General features: G+C 37.4%; 1 protein-coding gene and 1 long non-coding RNA gene across 3 annotated transcripts in view; both read left to right on the forward strand.

The window, feature by feature from the left end:
* Window positions 1-9,037, forward strand: part of PIK3C3 (phosphatidylinositol 3-kinase catalytic subunit type 3) — a 130,135-nt gene extending 121,098 nt beyond the window's left edge. Inside the window, exon 25 of one of the 2 annotated variants that reach the window (XM_031658795.1) lies at window positions 6,768-9,037. In XM_031658795.1, the coding sequence (XP_031514655.1) occupies window positions 6,768-6,782 (15 nt within the window). In that variant the 3' untranslated portion in view covers window positions 6,783-9,037. The remainder of the gene's footprint in view (window positions 1-6,767) is intronic. The other variant, XM_031658796.1, reaches the window with a different exon arrangement.
* Window positions 9,038-15,580: 6,543 nt separating this feature from the next.
* Window positions 15,581-26,793, forward strand: part of LOC103879693 — a 388,108-nt gene continuing 376,895 nt past the window's right edge. The window contains exon 1 of the long non-coding RNA XR_004180058.1: window positions 15,581-18,372. This is a non-coding gene — a long non-coding RNA (uncharacterized LOC103879693). The remainder of the gene's footprint in view (window positions 18,373-26,793) is intronic.

Genomic DNA, 26,793 nt, shown 5'->3' on the forward strand with positions numbered 1-26,793 from the left:
TTTTAATTTGTATTCCTGTTTTTCCTTTCTGTGTTGACTTTAGCACCTAAACTCAGTGTAGAGTGATTTCACTTTATCTGCTGTCCTCTTTCATCTTTAATAAGTCAACTTTCTAGGTCAGTGAGTGACTCTCTTGGTTTTCAGAATTGGAAACTAAGACCATTCAAGATCATTTCTCCTTTTATTTCTCTAGGTAAAGTACAAGCATTTTCTGTGTTCAGAGTGTGTATAAAAAGGTTTATGTGTATATTCACAGCACCTGTGACAGTTAAGAAACTGGTGTTAACGCTTCCATTTTTTAGTTACTTGAAGGTCGCTGTTTCGTAGGTCAGTGGAATTTTGTTTTTGCTTTCATTTTTAAGCCTTTGAATAGTAAATGGAACAATAGTAAATGTTTAGATATACTTACAACCCTAGTCTGTTAGTCTTAAATAAACCATAATGTATTTTCATTTGATGAACTTTGTTTGAAATTTGATCTTACATGATACATTAGCAAAGCTAGTTCTGTTTTAGGACCATACATAGCTAATACTTTTTTTGGAAAAGGAGAACTATCACACACAGGAATTTTTGTTTATGTTTTTTTCTTTAATTTATTTAAAGTCCTGACTCCCAGACTTGTAGTATAATTTTGGGTCTTGATTTCAGGTGAACAGATAAGTAGAAAATAAACTATACCTTAATTCTTTAATGAGAATATAGTGCCCTTTAACAAACACATAGTTGCCTTTAATAATAAAAATATTGATAGAACCCTAATTCATGAATTTATTCCGGCTGTAAATATTAAGTGGCATTTAATATTTAGCTGTGACATCGATACATAAGTATGTAGATACAAAATAGGACTAAACTATTGCAGATTTAAAGCATTACTAGCACTTGTATGTTATAAATATAAGTACAGATCTTTTTATATGTGTGTTTTGTTTTTATAGCATTACTTTATTCATACTAACTTTCCATTCTTTTTTCTTTTGGTGACCCACTTTTGCCTCATATTCTCTCTTTGTACTTTTTGAACTTCCCTTTTTATGTAAATTGACCAATAACACTGAATTCCTTTTTGCAAATTGAAGCTCTTTCCCCTTTCATGTTCCCTCTTACGTGCCAGATTAGAGAACATGAATGCTCTCTAGTTTTAAACTGTGTTTTGCTTAAGTACCTACCCATACTTCCCATGAGGGCGAAAGCCATGTAGCCTTGAGTACGCAAATAACCATGTGCAAAGGTAAAAAGTTCATGTCACGCAGTATATGTAATTCATATAGTCTCCCTTTATATTTAGTAGTTCTTTTACCGCTTTAAACAAGTGTGACTCATTTTATAATAACTGAAATTTGTTTGAAACACCAGGTTTTATCCTAGTTTATGGATGCAAAATTATGACCTAAAAAGAAAAGAAAAATCATCATTTCTGAGTTTCCATTTATAGGGACCTCATTTTATAATTAGGAATGAAGAATAGCAGTGTTATATATTTCAGTGAACAAAACAAAAAGTATTGATTTTGGGCTCAAATAGAAATTGCTTTAATCTAAAACAGATTATTTTTAATTTAGTAATTAATTTTCTACAGAATGAGATGATTCCCTTACCAGTGGCTTAAATAAATAATGTAACACCAATATATCACACACAGCTTCTTTTTATTTTGTGTCCCGGATCTAATTTATTTGAATTTTTCTTGGCAGAAATAACAACAGGAAAAAAAATCATTAATAGCAAAGTATAGAACATTTAAATGTGCCAGGAATTATGTAAAGTTCTTTCTCTGCATCAACTCTTAATTCTCACACTTGTGAAGTAAGTGCACCACAAGGTGTGTTTTACAGATGAGAAAACTAAGGTTAATAGATGACAAAACCCAGATTCAAATTCAAAATAAAATATTTTGAGTCCCAGATCTAGTCCTATATTTATAAGTAATTATATGTAAATATATAACATGCATTTGTATATATATGTATTTTTATATAAATGTTTATATATAAAATATTTAGTAACTAGTGTCTATTTCCAGTCACCAGCTGCATTAGCCCTTACCAAGAAAGTCAGCCTGTCCTTTGAAGCCAGACTTTGACTTCTCTGTCCTCTGTGGCGTCTTATTCCATCAGAAGTCTGTTTCATCTGCATTGAAAATCTGTTCTCTAGTGTAGTCACCTTCATCAGTGATCTTAGCTAGATTGTAGATAACCTATGTGCAGTTTCTCCATCAGCACTGGCTGCTTTATCTTGCATACACACACACACACACACACACACCCCTCAAAGCCTTAATTTATAGACGTGAATAGCTTTTGTTATGAGTAGTGAGTTTTTAAATTTTTAATCTTTTAACTTTTCTTAATCTTTCACCTACCCGTCAAAGAAAGAAAAAGTCAGCTGTGCAAACAGACAAGTAAGTGTGATATATAAAGGAGTCGCCAGGAGCTGTTAATCCAAGATAAATAGGATAAATGTGGGATAACATTTATTTTGCACATTGGCCAAAACTAGTCTTGAATTTCATTGACCCACCTGTGCTCTCTTGTTCCACTGCAGTCAGCATTGCTGCATAACTACCCATTAAAACCCATGATATTTAAAAAACAAAGAATACAGGCACTTGCTATATGACAAATGTTTGCAAGTTGTAAGATTAATTATTGTAATAGCAGGAGTCAGCAGAATGCCCCATAATTTTCAGCCCAAATGCCTTCAGTTGATTTCTCATTCATACAAATTTAATTTTCTTATCTTCTCCAAAGAAGATTTTTAAACACTTGAATGTCATCCTTGATAGGGTGAATCCTTGATTCACCTTGGTGTTTGCTTCATTAACTGCTTTTAGTAAGGTTAGTTTTATACTGTTGTTTTCTTTCCCTCTGTGTTCTGTCAAACCCTTTTATAAAAATTCTTCAAATGTACAGTAGTTGAATATTTTGGGACTGTCTCTGCTCTATGTTTTTTATTTTTTATTTTTCCCTAAAGACACAGACATTTCAAAATATTTGGGGAAAAAAAGGCATACCTTAAAGATTTTTTGAGCTCAAGTCCAGACCACTGCAATGAATGACTTCTTTGTTTTCCCAGTGCATATAAAAGTTATGTTTACATGATACTATGCAGTAGCATTATGTCTGTAAAAACTATGTGCCTATCTTAAAAATATTGCTAAAAAATGCTTAACAGTCATCTGAGCTTTCAGTGAGTTGTAATCTTTTTGCTGGTGGAGGATCTTGCCTTGATGTTGCTAGCTGTTGACTGATCAGGGTGGTGGTGGTTGCTAAAGGTTGAGTAGTTGTAAATCTGTGAAGTTTGCCACATCAGTTGATTCTTCCTTTCACAAAAGATCTCTCTGTAGCATGTGATGCTGTTTGAAAGCATTTTGCCCAGAGTAGAACTTTTTTCAGAATTGGAGTCAACCCTTTCAGAACTTGCTGTTGCTTTATCAACTAATTTATGGAATATTCTAAATCCTTTGCTGTCATTTCAACAATGTTCAAAGCCTCTTCACCACGAACTGTTTCCATCTCAAGAAACCACTTTGCTTATCCAGAAGGAGCAACTCCTCATCTGCTCAAGTTTTATCATGAGACTGCAGCAATTCAGTCACATATTCAGGCTCCACTTCTAATTCTTGTTCTCTTATAGTTTCCACCACATCTGCAATTACTTCCTCTACTGAACTCTTGAACCCCTCAAAGTCATCCATGAAGACTGAAATCAACTTCTTCCAAACTCCTATTGATGTTGATATTTTTACCTGCTCCTATGAATCTCAAATGTTGTCAATGGCATCTAGAATGGTGAATCCTTTCCAGTAGGTTTTCAATTTGTTTTGCTGAGATCCACCAGAGGAATTACTATCTCTGGCAACTATAGCCTTACAAAACTTACTTCTTAAATAATAGAACTTGCAAGTAGAGTGACTCCGTGATCCATGGACTGTAGAATGGATGTTGAATTAGCAGGCATTAAAGCAACATTAATCTTTTTATATATTCCATCAGAGCTCTTGGATGACTGGGTACATTGTCAATGAACAATATTTTGAAAGGAATCTTTTTTTTCTGAGCAGTAGGCTTCAACAGTGGGCTTAAAATTTTCAGCAAACCGTATTATGAACAAATATGATGTCATCCAAGCTTCTGTTTTATTTGTAGATCACAGGCAGAGTAGATTTAGCATAATTCTTAGGGGCCCTAGGATTTTCAGAGTGGTAAATGAACATTGACATCAACTAAGTCACCAGCTGCGTTAGCCCATACCAAGAAAGTCAACCTGTCCTTTGAAGCTTTGAAGCCAGACACTGACTTCCTTTAGCGTGAAAGTCCTATGTGGCATCTTATTCATTAGAAGGCTGTTTCATCTGCATTGAAAGCCTGTTAGTCACCTTCATCAGTGATTTTAGCTAAATGGTAGATAACTTGTGTGCAGTTTCTTTATCAGCACTGGCTGCTTTACCTTGCACTTCTATGTTACGGAGATAGCTTCTTTCTTTAAACCTCATCAACCAACCTCTGCTAGCTTCAGACTTCTCTTCTGCAGGTTCCTCATCTTTCTCAGCCTTTATAGAATTGAAGACAGTTAAGGACTTGCTCTGCATTAGGCTTTGGCTTATGGGGATGTTGTAGCTGGTCTGGGCTTCTATCTAGACCACAAAATCTTTCTCCATATCAGTAATAAAGCTGTTTTGCTCTCTTATTCGTATATTCACTGGAGTAGCATTTTAATTTCCTTTAAGAACATTACTTTGCATTTAAAACTTGGCTTTTTGATGCAAGAGTCTTAACTTTTGGCCTATCCGAGCTTTTGATAATCTTTTCTCACTAGGCTTACTCATTTCTAGCTTTTAATATAAAGCCAGAGATATGCAACTCTTCCCTTTCACTTGATCACCTAGAGGCCATGATAGGGTTCTTAACTGGTATAATTTCCATACTGTTGTGTCTTAGGGATTAGGGAGGCTTAAAGAGAAGAAGAGAGATGGGGGAATGGCCAGTTGGTGGAGTAGTCAGAACACATGTAATATTTATCAATGAAGTTCGCCGTCTTATGCAGACACTGTTCGTGGTGCTCCAAAACATTTACAAGAGTGATAATGAAGATTGCTGATCACAGAGCACCATAGCAGGTGGAATAGGAACAAAAAATTTTGAAATATTATGAGAATTACCAAACTATGACACAGAGACACAAAGTGAACACAAGCTGTTGGAAAAAATGGCTCTGATAGACTTGTCCAAGCAGAGTTGCCACAGGCTTTCAATTTGTTAAAAAAGGATCTGTGAAGTGCGGTAAAGCTAAGCACGATAAAACAAAGTATGCTGGTATATTAGAAACCTTTGGTTCTATAGCAACATGTTTGTCATACATAGACGCATACATGTGTACATATGCGGTTTTTCATTGCTTCCAAATTACTTCCAAGTTATTTAGACTCCCTCGTATGTCAGTGTAGACCCTTTGCAGTTTGGCTTTTACCTGCACTTTCAACCCTTATCATCTTCAGAAACCTTCAAAAATAACCTTCTTTGTAGCTCTGATGATTCACCCCCGCTACCTCCAGGCAATACACCTCTTCTCTTTGCATGGAATGAGTTCCCTCCTATTTGCCCAACTTTTGAGTGTGTGTAAGTGTGTGTGTGTGTGTGTGTGTGTGTGTGTGTGTATGATTCTGTCTATATTAATTTGGTCCTCGGGCGTTTTGTCTTAATTTGAGATTCCCACAGTATCTGAGACACTTCCTGGCACATAGTAGGCACCAAATAAACATGTGGTTTTATATGAGTGCCAAGTACCATTTCTTTAGGAAGTTGATTTTCTCTGATAATTGCCTTTAGTAAAAATATTTAAATTGCTTCTTAAATTCTAAACTACATTGTTTTTATTCACACGAAAAATAAATCTTGCCGTATTTTTTCTAGAGTGCCACTTTAAAATGTATCAGATTAAAAACCATCAGCATCTCAGCATTTTTCACATTTGTACATGTATACATGCATGTGCAGACACACACAGACACACTTATCGGCAAGGTTGTTTGCCTTCACTTTTTCTCTGAGTAATAATGAAGTGAAGGTCTTAGAAACAGAATTTTATGACATGTAAACAGCATTCATAATTCCTCCAAGAGAATGCCAGTATATTTGTATCAAACAAAAAGAGCAGGAGTTATGGATGACTCAGTGTATATTCAGCCAAACAAAGAAATCTTCGTTGATTTTATTCCTACTGGACATACCTCAGTATTGAACACCATTAATAGTGTTGGCCTCAAAACAGCTCTTCACTAGGCCTCTCTTCTTCTTTCAGGACTACTTCCTTTGATTTGATTTCCAGACCATTTCTGGAATGAAGTAGTTGCACTCTGGAATAAGCTACAGGTTTTCACAGCCTCTCTCAAAATGTGGCACCGAGAACCAAGCACACTATTCACAATATTACTCATCTAAATCACTTTAGAATTCAGTGGAATGTTTGCCTTCCTAGTGCTGGGTGAGATGACTTTTGCTTGTCTCATGTTAATTGCATTCATCTTGAGCTTACAGTCAGCAAACACCCTCTACCTGAATTATTTTCTCATATAAACTGATTTTTAAGTGAAGCCTCATGAATCCTATATGGTATAGTTAATTGCAGTCCTCTTGGTAGCATTTAACAAACTAATTTACACACTTTTTATTTTATTAGTAGTCTTTTTTAAAACTAGACTATTGTTTATCTTTGTGAATACTTAAAGTATTTTCTGTTTGTTTATTTCTTTTTAATTTTTGTAGTACTGGAGAAAATGAAACTGGGAGTGACACATCAAGATGCTTGGCTCAATAAGAAAACCACGTTAGGAGCAACCTATGTATATTGGAGACTTCAGAGTAACCAGCAAGGAAGAGAAAACTTAATCGTCAAGTTATCATATTTTCCAGATATTACATGGTACCTGAATTCTACTTCCTTGGATGTCATTGCTTAGATATAGTCCTGAAGGGTTTGTTGTGAAATATTGTATATATTTTTTCAAATGTATACCTTGTTAATAAATTAAGAAATGAGAAATATTCTTATTTATTTACATGTTATGAGAGTTCTGGAGGAAGTAATATGTTGAAATAGCAAAACAGTTTAGTTTTTGAGTTTAAAATGTTATGTTTTCCTCTTATATCTTCATATCAGGACAGCAGTAACCTGAATTTAGATTGTCACAATTTACAAGTTTTTGTTTGTTCCTTCCTTCCTCTCTCTTCTCCCACTCACTGTTGTTTGTTGTTTTTTCCTAATTTACATGTTTAAAGTTCTACTTAAAAGTTTTCTTCAAGTTTTTACATGTTACGGCTCATTCTTTTGCAGTTCAAGAATTGCTTATATTTTTAAAAGATATTCATTTTCTCTTATACATAATTGATTTTTTGTAAACTACAGTTCATAGTTCTTTTAGCTTGTAAGTATGAATATAGTAGAATATGAAAATGTGGCTATTTAGATAACTAGCCAAAAGGTCGTCTGACCACCAGTTTTAGTATTGAGCGTAAGATATTTTTATAGATTCATGTAAGGCAATGTAAATTGTCTTTCTACAATAAAATTTTTTGATGCAAATTTAGATTTCAGAAACTTTTTGATGCTATAAAGGAACTGAGGAACAAAAGGTTTTTTGAAATAGCTCACCTAGACCTGTTAATGTAATATATTCTTTCTGAGTTAACCAAATTAATTTTTTGTTTTTTAAGACTAGATCTAATCCCTCTAGCTTTTTTGCTGGAACTTTGGGGAAAAAGAACAAATACAGATATACAAATGATATGAACAATATAGTAATAATCTTTTGCAACTTAATATGTTACATAGTCATATGACTTGGTCTTGGAAGACAAAGAATTGTTTTGGTGCTGAATAAATATTAAAAATCAAGTGACAGAGAAAATGAAGGTAAAATTGTGGCACAGTTTCAGAGAGCGCCATTAATGATAATGTGTATTTGTCTCAAATTCTTAGCCCTGAGCTTGCCTCTTTAGAGTGGTGTTACCAGCGAGAGGGCAAGCATGTAATTAAGAGACACTCTAGAGGCATATGGAATGTGATTTGTATAAAACATACCTGCTGATTAGAAAAATGGTAAGAATGAAAATACCTTTATACATCATCTTAAGAGAGCGTATATCTAAACTAAATGGGCAGGCTTCATCCTCTACCTTTCTTTTTCTTTTCTTCGCGTGTTTATGTCTTTTTTGTTGTTCAGACATTTTTATCCCTCTGCGTGCTCATTCTTGTAGTTCCGTTTCTATTGGCACTTCCTCCAAAATTTTTCTCTGAATTACCTTTGTTGAAAGTGACCTTTCTTCCTTGTGAACTCCTACACTTGCATCTCCTATTTCAGGGTTTGGCATACTTTTTCTTTAATGGGCTAAGAAAGTAAGTATCTTCAGCTTTGGGGGACATATGGTCTCAATAGCATCAACTTAACTCTGCTAACTGGAAGGCAAAAGTGTATCATCTTACTCATCCATAAACTCCACAGCACTCTGCATAGATAGGAGCCTGTTTATAAGGAACTCAACAAATAATTCTGACACAGACATGAAATTCTCTAAGGGCAGACACTGACAACTAGTAAGAAAGGTTGATCATGAGTAACTTTGTATTCAGTGCCACCTTAGCAAGAATTGTAAAGAGGATAAACCTTTCTAGGAAGGGTGACGCGTGCTGGGTGAGGAAGGAGCATCTCTCAGGAGGGTAAACAGTAGCTGTGGATTTGCTGAGAGATTTTGGCTGTGAGTGACAAGCCTATATCAAAAAGAAAAGTGACTTATCAATCTCAGTTTTTATTGCTCAAAGCAATTCTTCACTCCTAATTTTTCCAAATTCCATTGTTTTTACTCTTTAGAGCTCTATCTTGAGTGTAGTCTGCATGTTTCTTTATTGTCATTGCCATGTGACTTCTTTGGTGACAAGTTCAGTAATATTTCAAGCATGATGTTTGTTTTGAGTTTGAGAAATGTGTTTGTGAGGACACATCACTTTAATTAAAAAGTGTGAATACCATGGTCATTAAGTTATTCAGAGTGAGATTTCTGAGTGGGGGAGAGAGAATGTAGATGGCAGTTATTGAGAGTGGGGCTATAGGAAAAAAAGAAGAAAAGTATGGTTAACATTCCCAAATAAAGGGTGATACAGCTTTGCTTTTTGCTGGGGTTAGCAAAAATCATTCTCCATATGCTAGTTTTAGATGTTCCCCAGTTCATTTGTATTATTGAGTTTTCAACTGGGTATATATTGTTATAATAGCAGTCAACATGATGTAGGGGCTCGGTATTACATGTCAGGACTATATTAATTGCTTCATGTGCCTTATCTCATTATTCTATGAGATAGAATTATCTCCTCATTTTTTAGTTGCAGTAATTGAAGTTTAAAGCAATTGAATCATCTGCCCAAGAATAAGCTGCTGGTGAGAGCACAGTTGGGATTTAAGTTGAGTTAGGCCCCAGTGATCACAGTCTTGACTGTTAAATTCTTCCAGCCTTCATTTTTCACTGAGATAATGGTAATGATAGTACTGACCTCTAATGTGTGCGTTTGTGGGTGTGTGGTCCATTCAGCTTTAATCCCCAGAAGACAAGACTTATTCCTTTTCTTATTTTTGGTCATGTTTTATTTTTCCATTGCTTTTAACAGGATTACCAAAGGCACACTCAGTAGTCAGTAAACACATTTCTAAGAAAGGTGTTGTGTCATCATGCCACATATTCATACTTGCCTTGAGTTGGAAAATATATCATTCAGTAAAAACATACAGGTAAAATAAATCTTGCCAATGCAATTGTTAACCTACAATCCTAATATACCTTAAGTATATCCTTGCATATAAATATAACATTGCCATTTAAAACGATAAACCAAGTTGAGATTCTTAGGAGCATGTTGTAAGTAATTACTAATGTTTGCTTTATTTTAGATAGATCACACACCTTCAAATAAAAACTGATATAGATTCAACACCCTGAGAATAAACCTTAGTGCCAAATGGAAAATAATTTTTTACAAGTAAATTTGAAGAACAATGTGGACTTTCTATAATTATATACAGAAAATATACTGATTTACCAAATGAGTAATTTTGATATATTAATATTTCACTTATAAGAATGCATACCACCTGATCCAGGATGGGAGCAAGGAACAGAAAAAGAACATTAGGTAAAAATGAAAGAAATCTGAATATAGTATGGAGTAGCTAAAAACAAACCCCCCAAAAAAGGAAAAACAGAATAAGCCTTAGAAGATAGTGAGCATCCCACTTGGGTGACCACTTACAGAAGCTGAGGTGGGACCCCTGCATCTGATAAGAGGTTGCACTAGACCACAGGAACCACATTCCACTATAAGAACTAGGGTGGGACTGGACATGTCAGAACCTCCTGGGACCTCTATTAAATGTGCACATTCCCAATCCCCACTCCTGAGCAGCTAAATCAATCTGCAGGTGGGCCTTATGAGTTTTCCCAGGGGATTCCGATGCCTGCTAGATTTAAACAGTAGATTAGATGTTAAGTTTTCCTGTAGTCCAGAGGTTCCATAGGCCAGTGTCAGGGAACAGGGGTCAGGGCTGGGAAGGCATTAGAACAGAAGATATATTTGAGGCTCTGTTAACGCTGGTCATCCAACCCAACCACATATCTCCTGTTATATGCTAACCTCATTTTCTCTTTATTGTCTATAGTGACAAAAAATAAATTTTATGTAGCCAAAAAACCTAACAAAAAGCACTTTTCTGTATAATGAGTAGTTTATTTTAAGAATGGGTACTACGTAAATACTGGCAAGTGAAAGTTCATTTTGTTCAGTGCTATGGGCTGGTGCATTACATTTCAACACTAGCTTTTTACTTTTATCTACCCTGAGGGTAGATAACCCATATTCCAAAATGCAGTATCATTTTCATTTACTGTTAGTAACATTTTAAGACATATGTAGTTTCTAAAACTTCATATACTTTATATGGAATATGAACAACTTTAATATGAATAGTCTAGAAAAAAAATGGTTTTTTTAGGAAAAATTGCCACGAAATCATGAGCTAAGTCAATGGTTATTTTAAGCCACTTAATTTTGAGACTAGTATTTCATAGAGAAAAAGCTAATACTGATATCACATGCTAATTGCGTATAAAACACTAGGAATGTCAAAATAGAACATAAGAAAATGAATCTAGTGGACCCACTGCATAGTGTAACTTTGGGATGAATTTAAAAGAATATTTAAGTCACAGTCAATTTTCTGTTGGTCTGATTTTACCAAATAACCCCCTAAATAAGGAGTCTGATTTATCTAAAATAGAAGTTAACGTAGCATCCCAGTATTGCCATTCTAAAACTCTGGCGTGTAAATGGGAGAAATAGAAATAAGCTCAAACTCGGTAGAGTAACCCATTTCTTCATGAACCATAGCATTTAACTAGAATTTGGCCAGCTCATGCCTGTAATCCCAGCATTTTGGGAGGCCAAGGCAGCCAAATCACTTGAGCCCGGGAGTTCAAGACCAGCCTGGACAACATGGTGAAACCCCATCTCTTCAAAAATGCATATATTTGTGTGTGTGTGTGTGCGCGCGTGTGCACAAAAATTACCTAAGCGTGGTGGTGCACGCCTGTAATCACAGCTACCTGGGAGGTAGAGGTTGCAGTGAGCTGAGATCGCACCCTTGCACCCCAGCCTGGGTAACAGAGTGAGACAACTCTATCTCAAAAAAAAGAATTTCACTAGAATTTATATCTTCAATGTTTGCATTAGATCGTCACCAGCACTATCTGCCTTGTGACTGTCAGGACTAATCTTTACATTGTTTATCTTATGTCTTTTACCTCAATTTATGTCCATCACCACAAGAATCCCAGACCTCCATAATCATACCTTATGCCCTGGTCTTACCCACATATGGCTCAGTACAACTGCATCTCCCCAAACCTCAGAACTCCTTGGGCCATCATCGTCAGAGACATTTGAACCAGAACAACTCCATCTTGAATAGGGGCTGAGTATAATGAAGCTGAGAGCCACTGGGCTGTGTTCCCAGGAAGTTAGGCATTCTTAGTCACAGGATGAGATAAGAGATTGGCTCAAGGTAAGGTCACAAAGACCTTGCTGGTAAAACAGCATGTGGTAAAGAAGCCAGCCAAAAGCCACCAAAACCAAGATGGGAATGAAGGTACCTCTGGTCGTCCTCACTGCTCATTATACGCTAGTTATAATGCATTGGCATGCTAACAGACACTCCCACAGGCACCATGACAGTTTACAAATGCCCTGGCAACATCAGGAAGTTATCCTATATGGTCTAAAAAGGGGAGGAACCCTCAGTTCTGAGAACCACCCTTTTCCTCGAAAACTCATTGAATAATCCACCCCTTGTTTAGCGTATGATCAAGAAATAACCATAAAAATAGCCAACCAGCAGCTCATGCTGCTGCTCTGCCTATGGAGTAGCTATTCTTTCTTCATAAACCTGCTTTCACAATATGGACTCCCCCGAATTCTTCTGCAGGAGATCCAAGAACCCTCTCTTGGAGTCTTCATCGGGACCCCTTTCCAGTAACTTCAGCAGGATCTGTGAGTGCCAGTTTCCTTCTGTGGGGCAAAACTAAGTGCTAAGTACCCCCCCCCCCCTTTTTTTGTTTTTAAGAGAACTTTCTGCCTTTTTGAAGTGGCTACATTGTCTGGGGTACATACCCTGGAGTTCATTGTCACAGGAGAATTTAGGACAGACACACGAGGAGTTTAGGAAGTGGAGGTTTAATAGGTAGAAGAGAAGGGAAAGAGAAACAGCTTCCTCTATAGATATCTGCACTCACACCGTGCATACCTCCAGGCTTTAAGGCATGGCCCATAATGTATCTCCGAGTGGAAAAAACCGATGGTCTCCAAGTGGAAAAGACCAGTTGGTGGTGAATGCGCCAAATTTTCTAGTCCGGTTTGAGAGGCGGTTTCTGATTGGTTCGATCAGGTATGACATTTGGATAGTGCATGTGGAAGGCTGGTCGCCCCTCTCTGATCTTGTGCAAATAGGCTTTCCAGTTGATTGGGCCCATCTTGTCTAACACGTGGCTGGCAGAGAAGGGAAGATGAAGCCACCATCTTGAAAATGTCTAGTCCTTAGTTTCTGCTGGCATTCACCCATGCAAGCTCCCAGCTTGTTTGTCTATGTCTGCAGCTCAGCTTTACAGACTGCTCTTTGTTAGAAAATGATTTGGAGCTGCTTTTCGTTAAAGAGAAAAGCCTTACCGAGGACTCCCATACCCTTACTATCTGCTTAAGTGATTTCTTCTTAACTCCTGTATCACTTTTACACAGCACAGAATAATGATGTGTCCATAAATGAGCCTTTGCAAGATTACCATTTATCAAACAAAACCAGTGATGTTTAGTTAACTGTTTGTAATAGTAAATGGTTGGTAGAATGTCTAATTCAATAAATGTTTCATAGATGAGTAAATGAATGGTTTAATTTCAATAAGCTCGATTCTTGATCATATGTTCCCTTTTAAATCTAATTTTAAAAATCTGAGTTTGATATTTTTTAAAAAGGTTAATATAAACGTAGCATACAATACTGCAATTTCACTCCAGGTTATCTGCCAAGAGAAATGAAAATATGTCCACATGAAGACTTGCACACAAATGTTCTAAGCGTGATTCATAATAGCCAAAAAAAAAAAAAAAAAAAACAACTCATGTGTCCATCAATTGGTGAATGGCTAAAAATGATGTGATATAGTCACACAATGGGATACTGTTCAGCATAAAAAAGGAACTCCACCTCCTCCCACTGCAACTGGAATAGCTGGTTCTGTGGCGGCTTCCACCTGGCTGCAGCTTCCTCCTCACCTCCTCTTGGTCTTCACCTCAGATCCCCTTCGTCCACCTTCACCCATGCTGTGGTCACCAGCCCTGTGGCAACCTCCAAGCCTGGACATTCTCCTTCCCCTCTGGCACTGCTTACCAGAGTCAGTTTTCCTCACATCACTGCACTGACACCATGCATACCTCTAGGCTTTAAGGCATGGCTCATGATGACCATAAGGAGCAGTAGAGCCCAGGCTGCTGCCTGGGAACACAAGTAGCCCAAGAAGCAGTGGACTAACCTGAGGCCCCACGTGCTTGCTGGGCTGCAGACACCCTTAGACACTGAGTTCATCAACAGTTGGCCTGACTGCACCACAACAAATCAAGTTTGCTAAAAAGAATCGTGATCTTGAAAGAAACTAGGATGCCTTATTTAAGCCTCTGCAATGATTTGAGATGAAAATGACCAACTCAGAAAACTGTTGTGATAGTCTTATCGAGCAAAGGGGGCTTGCTGCCTGATGCATTAAAAGCCTATACTGTGACATCAGGTTTTTGAGAAAAGGAAAGTTTTATTTGAAAGTCAGTACTCAAGGAGACAGGAATCAAGCTCAAATCTGTCTCCCTGTGCTGGCTTTAAGTTAGTAATTGTATTACAAAAGGTTTAGAGGATGAATACTGGCATTAGCAGGTGATTGGTGGTAGGAAAGAGGAGGCCTGCAAAGTTCCGGGGCATATGCAGTTATCTCTTCATGTCTCCTCATGGGTCCCATGTGCAAATTTGGGAAGAGTTAGTATAAACCGTGTGGTGGAAATTTAGGCTGTGACATTAGCAAGCTTGTTCTGTACAAACTTTAGTTGGCCATCCTGGTTCCAGCTGATTGCAACCAGTTTTTTCATCACCTAAGCAAGGAGGTTTCTGTGTGTCAGCAAGTGGTTTCTTTTTCTATCTGGCATTCTACAAACTCGAAAATTTCTGTTAGTCGTTGGTCTCTTTAACTCTTTGTGGTATTGTTTCAATTTTCAAATAAAGCATGAGGCAAACATCAAACAAGCAAAGCTTAAAGAAGAAAAAGGCTGGAGTAAAGGAAGATTCCAAAGAAATAACTGGGGCAAAGCTGAAGAAAAAGAGTTTAAAGGAATTTCTGATGAGGCTAAAGAAAATTTCTGGATTTTAGTTCACTGTTTTAAAGAATATTGTTTTGATTGTGTGATTAAGAAGCATTAATGAATTTGTTGTAAAAAATTTGGAAGATGTTGAACTAAAACTCAGTTCCTGGCAAGCCCCTAAAAGTTACACATTTGAATTTCACTTTGAGCCTGGTGAGTATTTTAAAAACAAAGCGCTAACAAAGACATATAAAGTCTTGACCAGAATTTATATCAAATCCTTACCTTTGTCAGGGAGTTGAAATTCAAAGCTGCATAAGATGTCAAGTAGATTGGAAGAAAGAAAAAATCTATCACCATGAAAACCATTCAGATGGCTGGGCGTGGTGGCTGACACCTGTAATCCCAGCACTTGGGGAGGCTGAGGCGGGCAGATCATGAGGTCAGGAGATCAAGACCATCCTGGCTAATACAGTGAAACCCCATCTCTACTAAAAATACAAAAAAGTTAGCCGGACATGGTGGCAGGCTCCTTTAGTCCCAGCTCAGGAGGCTGAGGCAGGAGAATGACGTGAACTTGGGAGGCAGAGCTTGCAGTGAGCAGAGATCGCACCACTGCACTCCAGCCTCGGTGACAAAACAAGACTCCATCTCAAAAAAATAAAAAATAAATAAATAAAACCATTTAGAAGAAGAAAAGCAGTGTGAATGGGAAAAAACAAAGTTACTTAAGTAGTTTCAGTGATTCATTCTTTTTTAGTCTTCCTATAGTTCCTGAACAAGAATACCTGGATGAAAAAGAAGCAGTTATGCTTGCTTAGAACTTTAAAATAAATCAGATTATACATGATGATGAAATCGCCAAATCAGTATCTTACCTTACAGGAAGTGTTTCTCATGTTTCTGAAGAGGATCCTGATAATAAATATGACAGGACACTTGATGAGGATGAGGAGGATACATTTGCAAAAATTACTAAAAATATGAAGAATATCTGACTAGAATTGTGTGAACTGTAAACTATAATGTGTAACCTTGATTATTATAACAACTTAAAGCCAACAGCATTTATAGTCTTACTGTACATAATTTTCTTGGTGGAGATAGTTTTAGAGAATATGCCAAGGAAGTTTTGAAGTATTAATTAATTATCCTTAGCTTGTATTAGTATCAGTTTCTGCAAGATGTGGAGAATGAAGTAAATTCCATAAAGCAGATTAATTTGTTCTGACATATTTACTTTGTGTGAACTCCTTTTGACAAGTACTTCTCGAACTGCAACTCCAAACATTATTTGAACTATTAGCAGATATATATTTACATATATATTTTGTTTTGGCTCAGTTGAAAGTTTATTCTGCTAGAGCTAGAGGTATTTTCTTTATTCTGCTGAAGCAATGCAGTGACTTATTAAACTATAAGGTAGTTTGCTTTTTAAATGTTTTAAATCAATTACTAGTCCACATTTAAGAATTTCTATTATAGTGACAATTAATGTTAATTACTGCTTTATTATGGTTTTCTTAATGACAGTAATCTATAATTAAACTGTCATAGTGAGATATTTACCATTATAGTATTAATATAATGTTCTTAAATGTTTGCATAATGGTAGGTAAGATGAATAAGCACATTTTCTTTGGGGCAGAGCCCATGTTATATTTCATTGAAATGTTCAAAAGTACTATTCAGCAAGCTTTGTTCACGTTCTTTTGTTACTTGGAAGTGTCAAAAATAAAAACGGAACAGAAGAAATATTTCTGTGAGAGAAGATACATTATAGTAGTTAAATAGAGAACTTTTAGCTTGGCAAACTAGGGATTTTTTAATAGCATGTATAATTAAAATTTGAGAGATTTTTTTTTTTTACACTGCTGTTCCACAAACATTTTGCTTGAGTAGATATAACATTTTGCTTTCTTTTGGAAACCCAAATAAGAGGGATATGATCAAAAAATAAGAAAGTGGTAAGAACACACAAACTGAATAAACAGCTGAACATACTAATAAGAGAAAATGTGTTTGTTGACTTCAGAAAGGAATTAATATGAAATAAGAGAAAGTTAACATAGTCTGTCTCTTTATCATCATTTAGAGACTGTACTTTCTGACAGGAAGTTGCTGCTAGGACAATATTAGAGATTATTATTGTTTTCATAAAGACAATTCAAAGATGAATTAGTAATATGTCAATAATAAATGAGTAATTTATTAGTAACCAATTTTGTTATGAATGAGAGTGGGGAACTATTAGATTAAAGCCAGAAAACTGTATGATTGAATTCAGAATGGATAGAGAAGTTTGCATAAAGGCCTGAGATCCAATAATATTTGAATCCTACATTGTTTTCAGGAACAATATACAAAGGGGACATTAGCATAATGGAAATGAAAGTATCAATAGTGCCCTATATGCCAATGTTTAGCTCTGTTTTAAAAAGGGTGAAAAAGCTAAATTGAAAACAATGGTTTGAGGACTAAAAGCATCTTCCTCTTAGTTCTAAACTACTGCATCTTGCCCCTCTTGCTAGATACATGGAGGAAAGAACCGGAAGGGAGTTTGCTTGGAGTGGGTGGGGAAAGAAACACGAAGGTAGAATCTGTATCAGCCCTTGATTAGTTTGTCCACCCATTTCATCCTTGGAGATGATGGAGTGGGAAAGAGTGTTGTCTGTACATTAGGTTCCTATGACTGCTGTAAAAATTTACCCCCAATTTAGTGGTAAATTTACCACCAACTTATCTTACAGTTTGGAGGTCAGAAGTGCAAAATGGATCTCACTAGACTAAAATCAAGAGGTCAACAAGGCTGCATTCCTTTCCTTTCTTTTCTTTTTTTGTAAAATATTTAAAGAGGTTTATTCTGAGCCAACTATGAGTGATCAAGGCCTGAGGTACAGTCACAAGAGGCCCTGAGAACATGTTCTTAAAGTGGTTAGGTTACAGTTTGATATACATTTTAGGGGGACAGAAGTTACAGGCAGACATTAATCAAAAATGTTAGGTGTGTATTGGTTTAGTCCAGAAAGGTGGGACAACTCGAAGGCGAGATGCTTCCAGACCATAGGTGGACTCAAAGAGTTTCTGATTGGAAATCAGTTGAGAGAGTTACTATCTTAAGACCTGGAATCGATAGAAAGGAGTGTCTCAGTTAAGTGTTTGTGGAGACCAAGCTTCTTTTTCTTTTTTTTTTCCAATAACTCTTGGGGCACAAGTGTTTTTTGGTTACGTGGATAAATTGTATAGTGGTGAAGTATAAGATTTGAGGCTGTAGGGAAAAATCTGGTTTTTTTGCTTTTTTTTTTCAGCTTTTAGAGGCTGCAGATACTACTTCCATCTTCAAAGCCAGCAATGGCTAGTCATGTCCTGATTCTTCTGCCTCTCTCTTTCCCCTTGAAGGACCCTTGTGTTTACATTGTGACTACCTGGATAATACAGGTAATCTATTTAAGATTAGCTGATTAGCAACCTTAACTCCCTCTTGGCTTGTAACCTAGCAAGTTCAGGGGACAAGGATGTGGACATATTGTTGGTTAGTGTGGGCGGGGAGCGCCATTCTCCCTTCATACAGTGTAAGACTCTTTAATGCAGGTGATTCTACCAAATAAGCTGACTGAACAGAGTTGCAACTTCTACCTAGGGTTGGAAACTAGGAAGGCCATGGAAAGAGGTACCAGCTTTCTGGCACTGGGAGAGAACAGAAATGTGCTTGCCCTTAAATACTTATTTATGTTCTCTATTTTAACCCATGGACTCTGAAAAGGGCATAAATAGTATACTTTAAAATAAACTTCAAGAATGTAATATTTTAGCCCACATATTCATGCCCCTCATATTTTTCATTTATCAATACTCCAAGTACCTTATCCAGAAAAAAATCCTGAGAACTGTGCAATAAGCACATGACAACATAATAGAAAGCCAAATGTATTAGGTAAGTGAGAGCCGCTATCATTAAAATGTAACATGTCTGTTTTCCAAATAGCTGCTTCAACTGTGTGGAAGTATTCCATTCTTACTGGGTAGCAGACAATTTCATTTCATGACTTTTTGGAACTTTCTAGTCTGATTTTGGCTTTAAAGACCCAAACTAGCTTTTTTGTCTGTTTGTTTGTTTTATTGATCTCCTGTTTAACTTAAAGTCTTTTCTCAACCCTAAATGCAGCCTCATCTTGAAGCAAAAGATGTATGTGTAAGATACCTCCAGCAGATGATTCCTTTTTCCTCTGCTCATCCTTCCAGGTCATCATTCCCAAATGCTCTTTTCTTTTCCTGTCACCATACCGAATATATAAGCAGACACCTCCAAAGTTTTAAGTAGTTCTCCTGGGGTCTTTCTCTCTTGGCTTGAGAAAGTTCCACCTTGTTCACCATGAGGAGGGAAAGAAGGTCCTCTCTGTGAACCTTGCACTCTCCTCAAAAAGGTGACCCTCTCTCTTTCAGTGCTTTCATATGCTAGGTGCGGGTAGTAATAGTGCCAGTTCTGATAACTTTTTGCTTCTTAAATTATGAGGGGGAAAATCCAAATTGGTATTCTGAGATACCGTAACTCTATTTCTTGGTTCTATATGAGGAATCAGTCTATTATCTTAAGATATACTCTAGGAATGTGCAGGGGTTCTAGTCCATTTCATAGAGCTGTTGTAGCAGCTACCATCAGCAGGCAGGTAGAGGTTTTTGCTTATCTTTCCTTAGGAAAAAAAATTCACATACGTGTGCTACCACAGAACCAGCATCATTTCCCAGCCCTCAAACATCTGGTTGGCATGTGTACAGATATACAACTCAAATCTCAGCTCCCATGAACATCCCTCTGAATCCAAAATCGGCCCAGAACTTGCTTTTAACTGTTGTCACGCTTTCCTATGAGAGATTAATATTCTATTCCACTACAACTAAATGACCTACCTCTATCATACCTACCCACAGTCCCGGCAGTTATCCCAGAATCTATTTCAATAGTGAGCCTCTTCGACGAACCAGTGCCATCCTACGTAGTCTGTCACAAAATGAGAGCCCCAGAAAATGCAGTTAATAACATCATGGCCAGATGCCCATTGAACGTCCCAAATCTGAAAATCCAAAATCTGAAATGCTCAGAATTCGAAATGTTTTGAGTGCCGACATGATGTTCACAGGAAAAACTTACTGGAGTGTTTTGCACTTCGGATTTTGGGATTTGGGATTCTCAACCAGTAATTATAATGCAAATATTTCAAAATCCAAAGAAGAAAAGAAAAAATCAGAACTCTAAAACATTTCTGGTCCCAACCATTTCAGATAAGGGATATTCAACCTGAATTTCTTCATATCATGCCCTCTTACCTCCGTGGCTGCTCTTTCTCAGTCTCCTTTTTGAACTCTTTCTATGTTCAGCCTCTAAGTTTTAGACCACCAGAGTTCTTGTTGCTGGGACTCTTTGTTTTCTCTATCTGTACTCTCACAGTGATTTCATCCAATCCTGTGGCATTAGATGCCATTCACACATTAATAACCAGGAGTAGCTTCATGGGCATGCTACCTGTGAAGTTGCACAAGACCTCACATTCTGAAGGGCCCTGTGTTTAGTTTAATGCAATGATGTTGCTATCTTAAAAGCTTTAATAATTCATTTGATCTTTGAATCTATATTGTGTAAGTGAAGACTGATGGGAAATGGAGCGCGTACACAGCAGAGGATATGCCGCCATGTATGTGTCTACCACCACTCTTTGACAATCCATTTGCCTCATGAACACAGAATTCTGGTGGGCCTACAATACATGTGGTTCAGTGAGACTCAGAGAGAGAAAAAGGTACCGTTTACATCTACAGTGGAATAAGTGGGGATGCTGACGTTCTCAAGAGGCCACATTTTCCATTTGAACAAGAACTTGTTTGGACATAGAACACAAAAAGCCAAGAAACCCTATCCACACCCTGAGCTCAGTGTGCTTATGTGTGCGCTGTGGGGGCAGAGGTAATAGTATGAAGGTTAAGGTCCATCCAGTGCATAGCAATGGCCACGATGAGGCTACCATCTGGCCACACTTTTAATTTCACATACCCCTGGGCTTAGTCATTTTCTCCTAAGACCAGCACCTACACCTGAAAGAGGTGACAGCTTCAACTACCTACCTGATATTGACCCTAGATTACCAGCCTAGACTTCTGATTCACTCAATAATATTTTATTTTGGGATCCTTGATGTCTTCCACATCACTGGGCTTTTGAGAGGCACCTACTGCTATACCATAAGACTTCTTTATCTCTGAATCTTAGAAAGAGTTGCAATAAATGGCTTTATAAAAAAACAAAAAGTTCTCTGGTATCCTCACGCCACTTGCTCCATCCTTCCTCCCAAGATCTGCATGCAGAGACAGGGCCTAGAAGAGAATGCCAGCTTCCCTAAGTCAGATCAAAAGTCCCCACCCTCCTTTTCTATGGGAATCATGACTTTCTGGTATATATCGGTGTAGCCTAGTGGTCATGCACATAGGCATCAAACCTAGAGCACCTCATTTCTAAATCTATGTTTTCTCATATCTTACCTGGTTAACACTGAGGAAGTTGCTTATCTTCCCGGTACCTCAATTTCTTCATACACAAAAAAGCATATAATAACAGAATTTACCTTATGAAGTTGTTGTATCTTTTAAATAAATAACTCAGTTTACAGGGCTTGTAACAGTGTCTGGCCTACACAGCATTATGTAACTGTTCTGCATTTTTAATTTTTTTTCATACTTATAAGTTCTAGAGTACATGTGCACAATGTGCAGGTTTGTTAAATATGTATACATGTGCCATGTTGGTGTGCTGCACCCATTAACTCATCATTTACATTAGGTATATCACCTAATGCTATCCTTCCCCACTCCCCCCTCCCCACAATAGGACCCGGTGTGTGATGTTCCCCTTCCTGTGTCCAAGTGATCTCATTGTTCAGTTCCCACCTATGAGTGAGGACATGCGGTATTTGGTTTTCTGTTCTTGCGATAGTTTGCTGAGAATGATGGTTTCCAGCTGCATCCATGTCCCTACAAAGGACACAAACTCATCCTTTTTGTGGCTGCATAGTATTCCATGGTGTATATGTGCCACATTTTCTTAATCCAGTCTGTCACTGATGGACATTTGGGTTGATTCCAAGTCTTTGCTATTGTGAATAGTGCTGCAATAAACATATGTGTGCATGTGTCTTTATAGCAGCATGACTTATACTCCTTTGGGTATATCTCCAGTAATGGGATGGCTGGGTCAAATGATATTTCTAGTTCTACATCCTTGAGGAATCACCACACTGTTTTCCACAATGGTTGAACTAGTTTACAGTCCCACCAACAGTGTAAAAGTGTTCCTATTTCTTCACATCCTCTCCAGCACCTGTTGTTTCCTGATTTTTTAATGATTGACATTCTAACTGATGTGTGATGGTATCTCATTGTGGTTTTGATTTGCATTTCTCTGATGGCAAGTGATGATGAGCATTTTTTCATGTGTCTGTTGGCTGTATGAATGTCTTCTTTTGAGAAGTGTCTGTTCATATCCTTTGCCCACTTTTTGATGGGGTTGTTTGTTTTTTTTCTTGTAAATTTGATTGAGTTCTTTATAGGTTCTGGATATTACCCCTTTGTCAGATGAGTAGATTGCAAAAATTTTCTGCCATTCTGTAGGTTGCCTGTTCACTCTGATGGTAGTTTCTTTTGCTGTGCAGAAGCTCTTTAGTTTAATTAGATCCCATTTGTCAATTTTGGCTTTTGTTGCCGTTGCTTTTGGTGTTTTAGACATGAAGTCCTTGCCCATGCCTATGTCCTGAATGGTATTACCTAGGTTTTCTTCTAGGGTTTTTATGGTTTTAGGTCTAACATTTAAGTCTCTAATCTATCTCGAATTAATTTTTGTATAACGAGTAATGAAAGGATCCAGTTTCAGCTTTCTACTTATGGCTAGCCAATTTTCCCAGCACCATTTATTAAATAGGGAATCCTTTCCCCATTTCTTGTTTTTATCAGGTTTGTCAAAGATCAGATGACTGTAGATATGTGATATTATTTCTGAGGGCTCTGTTCTGTTCCATTGGTCTATATCTCTGTTTTGGTACCAGTACCATGCTGTTTTGGTTACTGTAGCCTTGTAGTATAGTTTGAAGTCAGGTAGCATGATACCTCCAGCTTTGTTCTTTTGGCTTAGAATTGTCTTGGCAATGTGGGGTCTTTTTTGGTTCCGTATGAACTTTAAAGCAGTTTTTTCCAATTCTGTGAAGAAAGTCATTGGTAGCTTAATGGAGATGGCATTGAATCTGTAAATTAACTTGGGAAGTATGGCCATTTTCACAATATTGATTCTTCCTATCCATGAGTGTGGCATGTTCTTCCATTTGTTTGTGTCCTCTTTTATTTCACTGAGCAGTGGTTTGTAGTTCTCCTTGAAGAGGTCCTTTACATCCCTTGTAAGTTGGGTTCCTAGGTATTTTATTCTCTTTGAAGCTATTGTGAATGGGAGTTCATTCATGATTTGGCTCTCTGTTTGTCTGTTACTGGTGTATAAGAATGCTTGTGATTTTTGCACATTGATTTTGTATCCTGAGAATTTGCTGAAGTTTCTTACCAGCTTAAGGAGATTTTGGGCTGAGATGATGGGGTTTTCTAAATATACAATCATGTCATCTGCAAACAGGGACAATTTGACTTCTTCTTTTCCTAACTGAATACCCTTGATTTCTTTCTCTTGCCTGATTGCCCTAGCCACGACTTCCAACACTATGTTGAATAGGAGTGGTGAGAGAGGGCATCCCTGTCTTGTGCCAGTTTTCAAAGGGAATGCTTCCAGTTTTTGCCCATTCAGTATGATATTGGCTGTGGGTTTGTCATAAATAGCTCTTATTATTTTGAGATATGTTCCATCAATACCGAATTTATTGAGAGTTTTTAGCATGAAGGGCTGTTGAATTTTGTCAAAGGCCTTTTCTGCATCTATTGAGATAATCATGTGGTTTTTGTCTTTGGTTCTGTTTATATGCTCGATTACGTTTATTGATTTGAGTATGTTGAACCAGCCTTGCATCCCAGGCATGAAGCCCACTTGATCATGGTGGATAAGCTTTTTGATGTGCTGCTGGATTCGGTTTGCCAGTATTTTATTGAGGATTTTTGCATCGATGTTCATCCGGGATATTGGTCTAAAATTCTCTTTTTTTGTTGTATCTCTGCCAGGCTTTGGTATCAGGATGATGTTGGCCTCATAAAATGAGTTAGGGAGGATTCCCTCTTTTTCTATTGATTGGAATAGTTTCAGAAGGAATGGTACCAACTCCTCCTTGTACCTCTGGTAGAATTCGGCTGTGAATCCGTCTGGTCCTGGACTTTTTTTGATTCATAGGCTATTAATTATTGCCTCAATTTCAGAGCCTGCTATTGGTCTATTCAGGGATTCAACTTCTTCCTGGTTTAGTCTTGGGAGAGTGTAAGTGTCCAGGAAATTATCCATTTCTTCTAGATTTTCTAGTTTATTTGCATAGAGGTATTTATAGTATTCTCCGATGGTAGTTTGTATTTCTGTGGGGTCGGTGGTGATATCCCCTTTATCATTTTTTATTGCATCTGTTTGATTCTTCTCTCTTTTCTTCTTCATTAGTCTTGCTAGTGGTCTATCAATTTTGTTATTCTTTTCAAAAAACCAGCTCCTGGATTCATTGATTTTTCGGAGGGTTTTTTGTGTCTCTATCTCCTTCAGTTCTGCTCTGATCTTAGTTATTTCTTGCCTTCTGCTAGCTTTCGAATGTGTTTGCTCTTGCTTCTCTAGTTCTTTTCATTGTGATGTTAGGGTGTCAATTTTAGATCTTTCCTGCTTTCTCTTGTGGGCATTTCGTGCTATAAACTTCCCTTTACACACTGCTTTAAATGTGTCCCAGATATTCTAGTATGTTGTATCTTTGTTCTCACTGGTTTCAAAGAACATCTTTATTTCTGCGTTCATTTCATTATGTACTCAGTAGTCATTCAGGAGCAAGTTGTTCAGTTTCCATGTAGTTGAGTGGTTTTGATTGAGTTTCTTAGTCCTGAGTTCTAGTTTGATTGCACTGAGGTCTGAGAGACAGTTTGTTATAATTTCTGTTATTTTACATTTGCTGAGGGGTGCTTTACTTCCAATTATGTGGTCAATTTTGGAATAAGTGCGATGTGGTGCTGAGAAGAATGTATGTTCTCTTGATTTGGGGTGGAGAGTTCTGTAGATGTCTATTAGGTCCGCTTGGTGCAGAGTTGAGTTCAATTCCTGGATATCCTTGTTAACTTTCTGTCTCATTGATCTGTCTAATGTTGACAGTGGGGTGTTAAAGTCTCCCATTATTATTGTATGGGAGTCTAAGTATCTTTGTAAGTCTCTAAGGACTTGCTTTATGAATCTGGGTGCTCCTGTATTGGGTGCATATATATTTAGTATAGTTAGCTCTTCCTGATGAATTGATCCCTTTACCATTATGTAATGTCCTTTTTTGTCTCTTTTGATCTTTGATGGTTTAAAGTCTGTTTTATCAGAGACTAGGATTGCAACCCCTGCTTTTTTTTTGTTTTCCATTTGCTTGGTAGATCTTCCTCCATCTTTTTATTTTGAGCCTATGTGTGTCTCTGCATGTGAGATGGGTCTCCTGAATACAGCAAACTGATGGGTCTTGACTCTTTATCCAGTATAACCGTCTGTGTCTTTTAATTGGACCATTTAGTCCATTTACATTTAAAGTTAATATTGTTATGCATGAACTTCATCATTGCCATTATGATATTATGACATTAGCTGGTTATTTTGCTCGCTAGTTGAGGCAGTTTCTTCCTAGCATCGATGAACTTTACGTTTTGGCATGTTTTTGCAATGGCTGGTACCTGTTGTTCCTTTCCATGTTTAGTGCTTCCTTCAGGATGTCTTGTAGGGCAGGCCTGGTGGTGACAAAATCTCTCAACATTTGTTTGTCTGTAAAGGATTTTATTTATCCTTCACTAATGAAACTTAGTTTGGCTGGATATGAAATTCTGGGTTGAAAATTGTTTTCTTTAAGAATGTTGAATATTGGCCCCCACTCTCTTCTGACTTGGAGAGTTTCTGCCGAAAGATCTGCTGTTAGTCTGATGGGCTTCCCTTTGTGTGTACCCTGACCTTTCTCTCTGGCTGCCCTTAACATTTTTTCCTTCATTTCAACTTTGTTGAATCTGACAATTATGTGTCTTGGAGTTGCTCTTCTCGAGGAGTATCTTTGTGGCGTTCTCTGTATTTCCTGAATTTGAATGTTGGCCTGCCTTACTAGGTTGGGGAAGTTCTCCTGGATGATATCCTGCAGAGTGTTTTCCAACTTGGTTCAATTTTCCCCATCACTTTCAGGCATGCCAATCAGATGTAGATTTGGTCTTTTCACATAATCCCATATTTCTTGGAGGCTTTGTTCATTTCTTTTTACTCTTTTTTCTCTAGACTTCTCACTTCATTTCATTCATTTGATCTTCAATCGCTGATACTCTTTCTTCCAGTTGATCGAGTCGGTTACTGAAGCTTGTGCATTTGTCACGTAGTTCTCATGTTATGGTTTTCATCTCTATCAGTTCTTTTAAGGACTTCTCTACATTGGTTATTCTAGTTAGCCATTCGTCAAATCTTTTTTCAAGGTTTTTAGTTTCTTTGCGCTGGTTATGTACTTCCTCCTTTAGCTCTGAGAAGTTTGATTGACTGAAGCCTCCTTCTCTCGACTCGTCGAAGTCTTTCTCCGTCCAGCTTTGTTCTGTTGCTGGCGATGAGCTGCGTTCCTTTGGAGGGGGAGATGCGCTCTGATTTTTTGAATTTCCGGCTTTTCTGCACTGCTTTTTCCCCATCTTTGTGGTTTTATCTGCCTT

The sequence above is a fragment of the Papio anubis genome, chromosome 19 (assembly GCF_008728515.1).
Source record: "Papio anubis isolate 15944 chromosome 19, Panubis1.0, whole genome shotgun sequence".
In the NCBI taxonomy this organism is placed as follows: domain Eukaryota; kingdom Metazoa; phylum Chordata; class Mammalia; order Primates; family Cercopithecidae; genus Papio; species Papio anubis.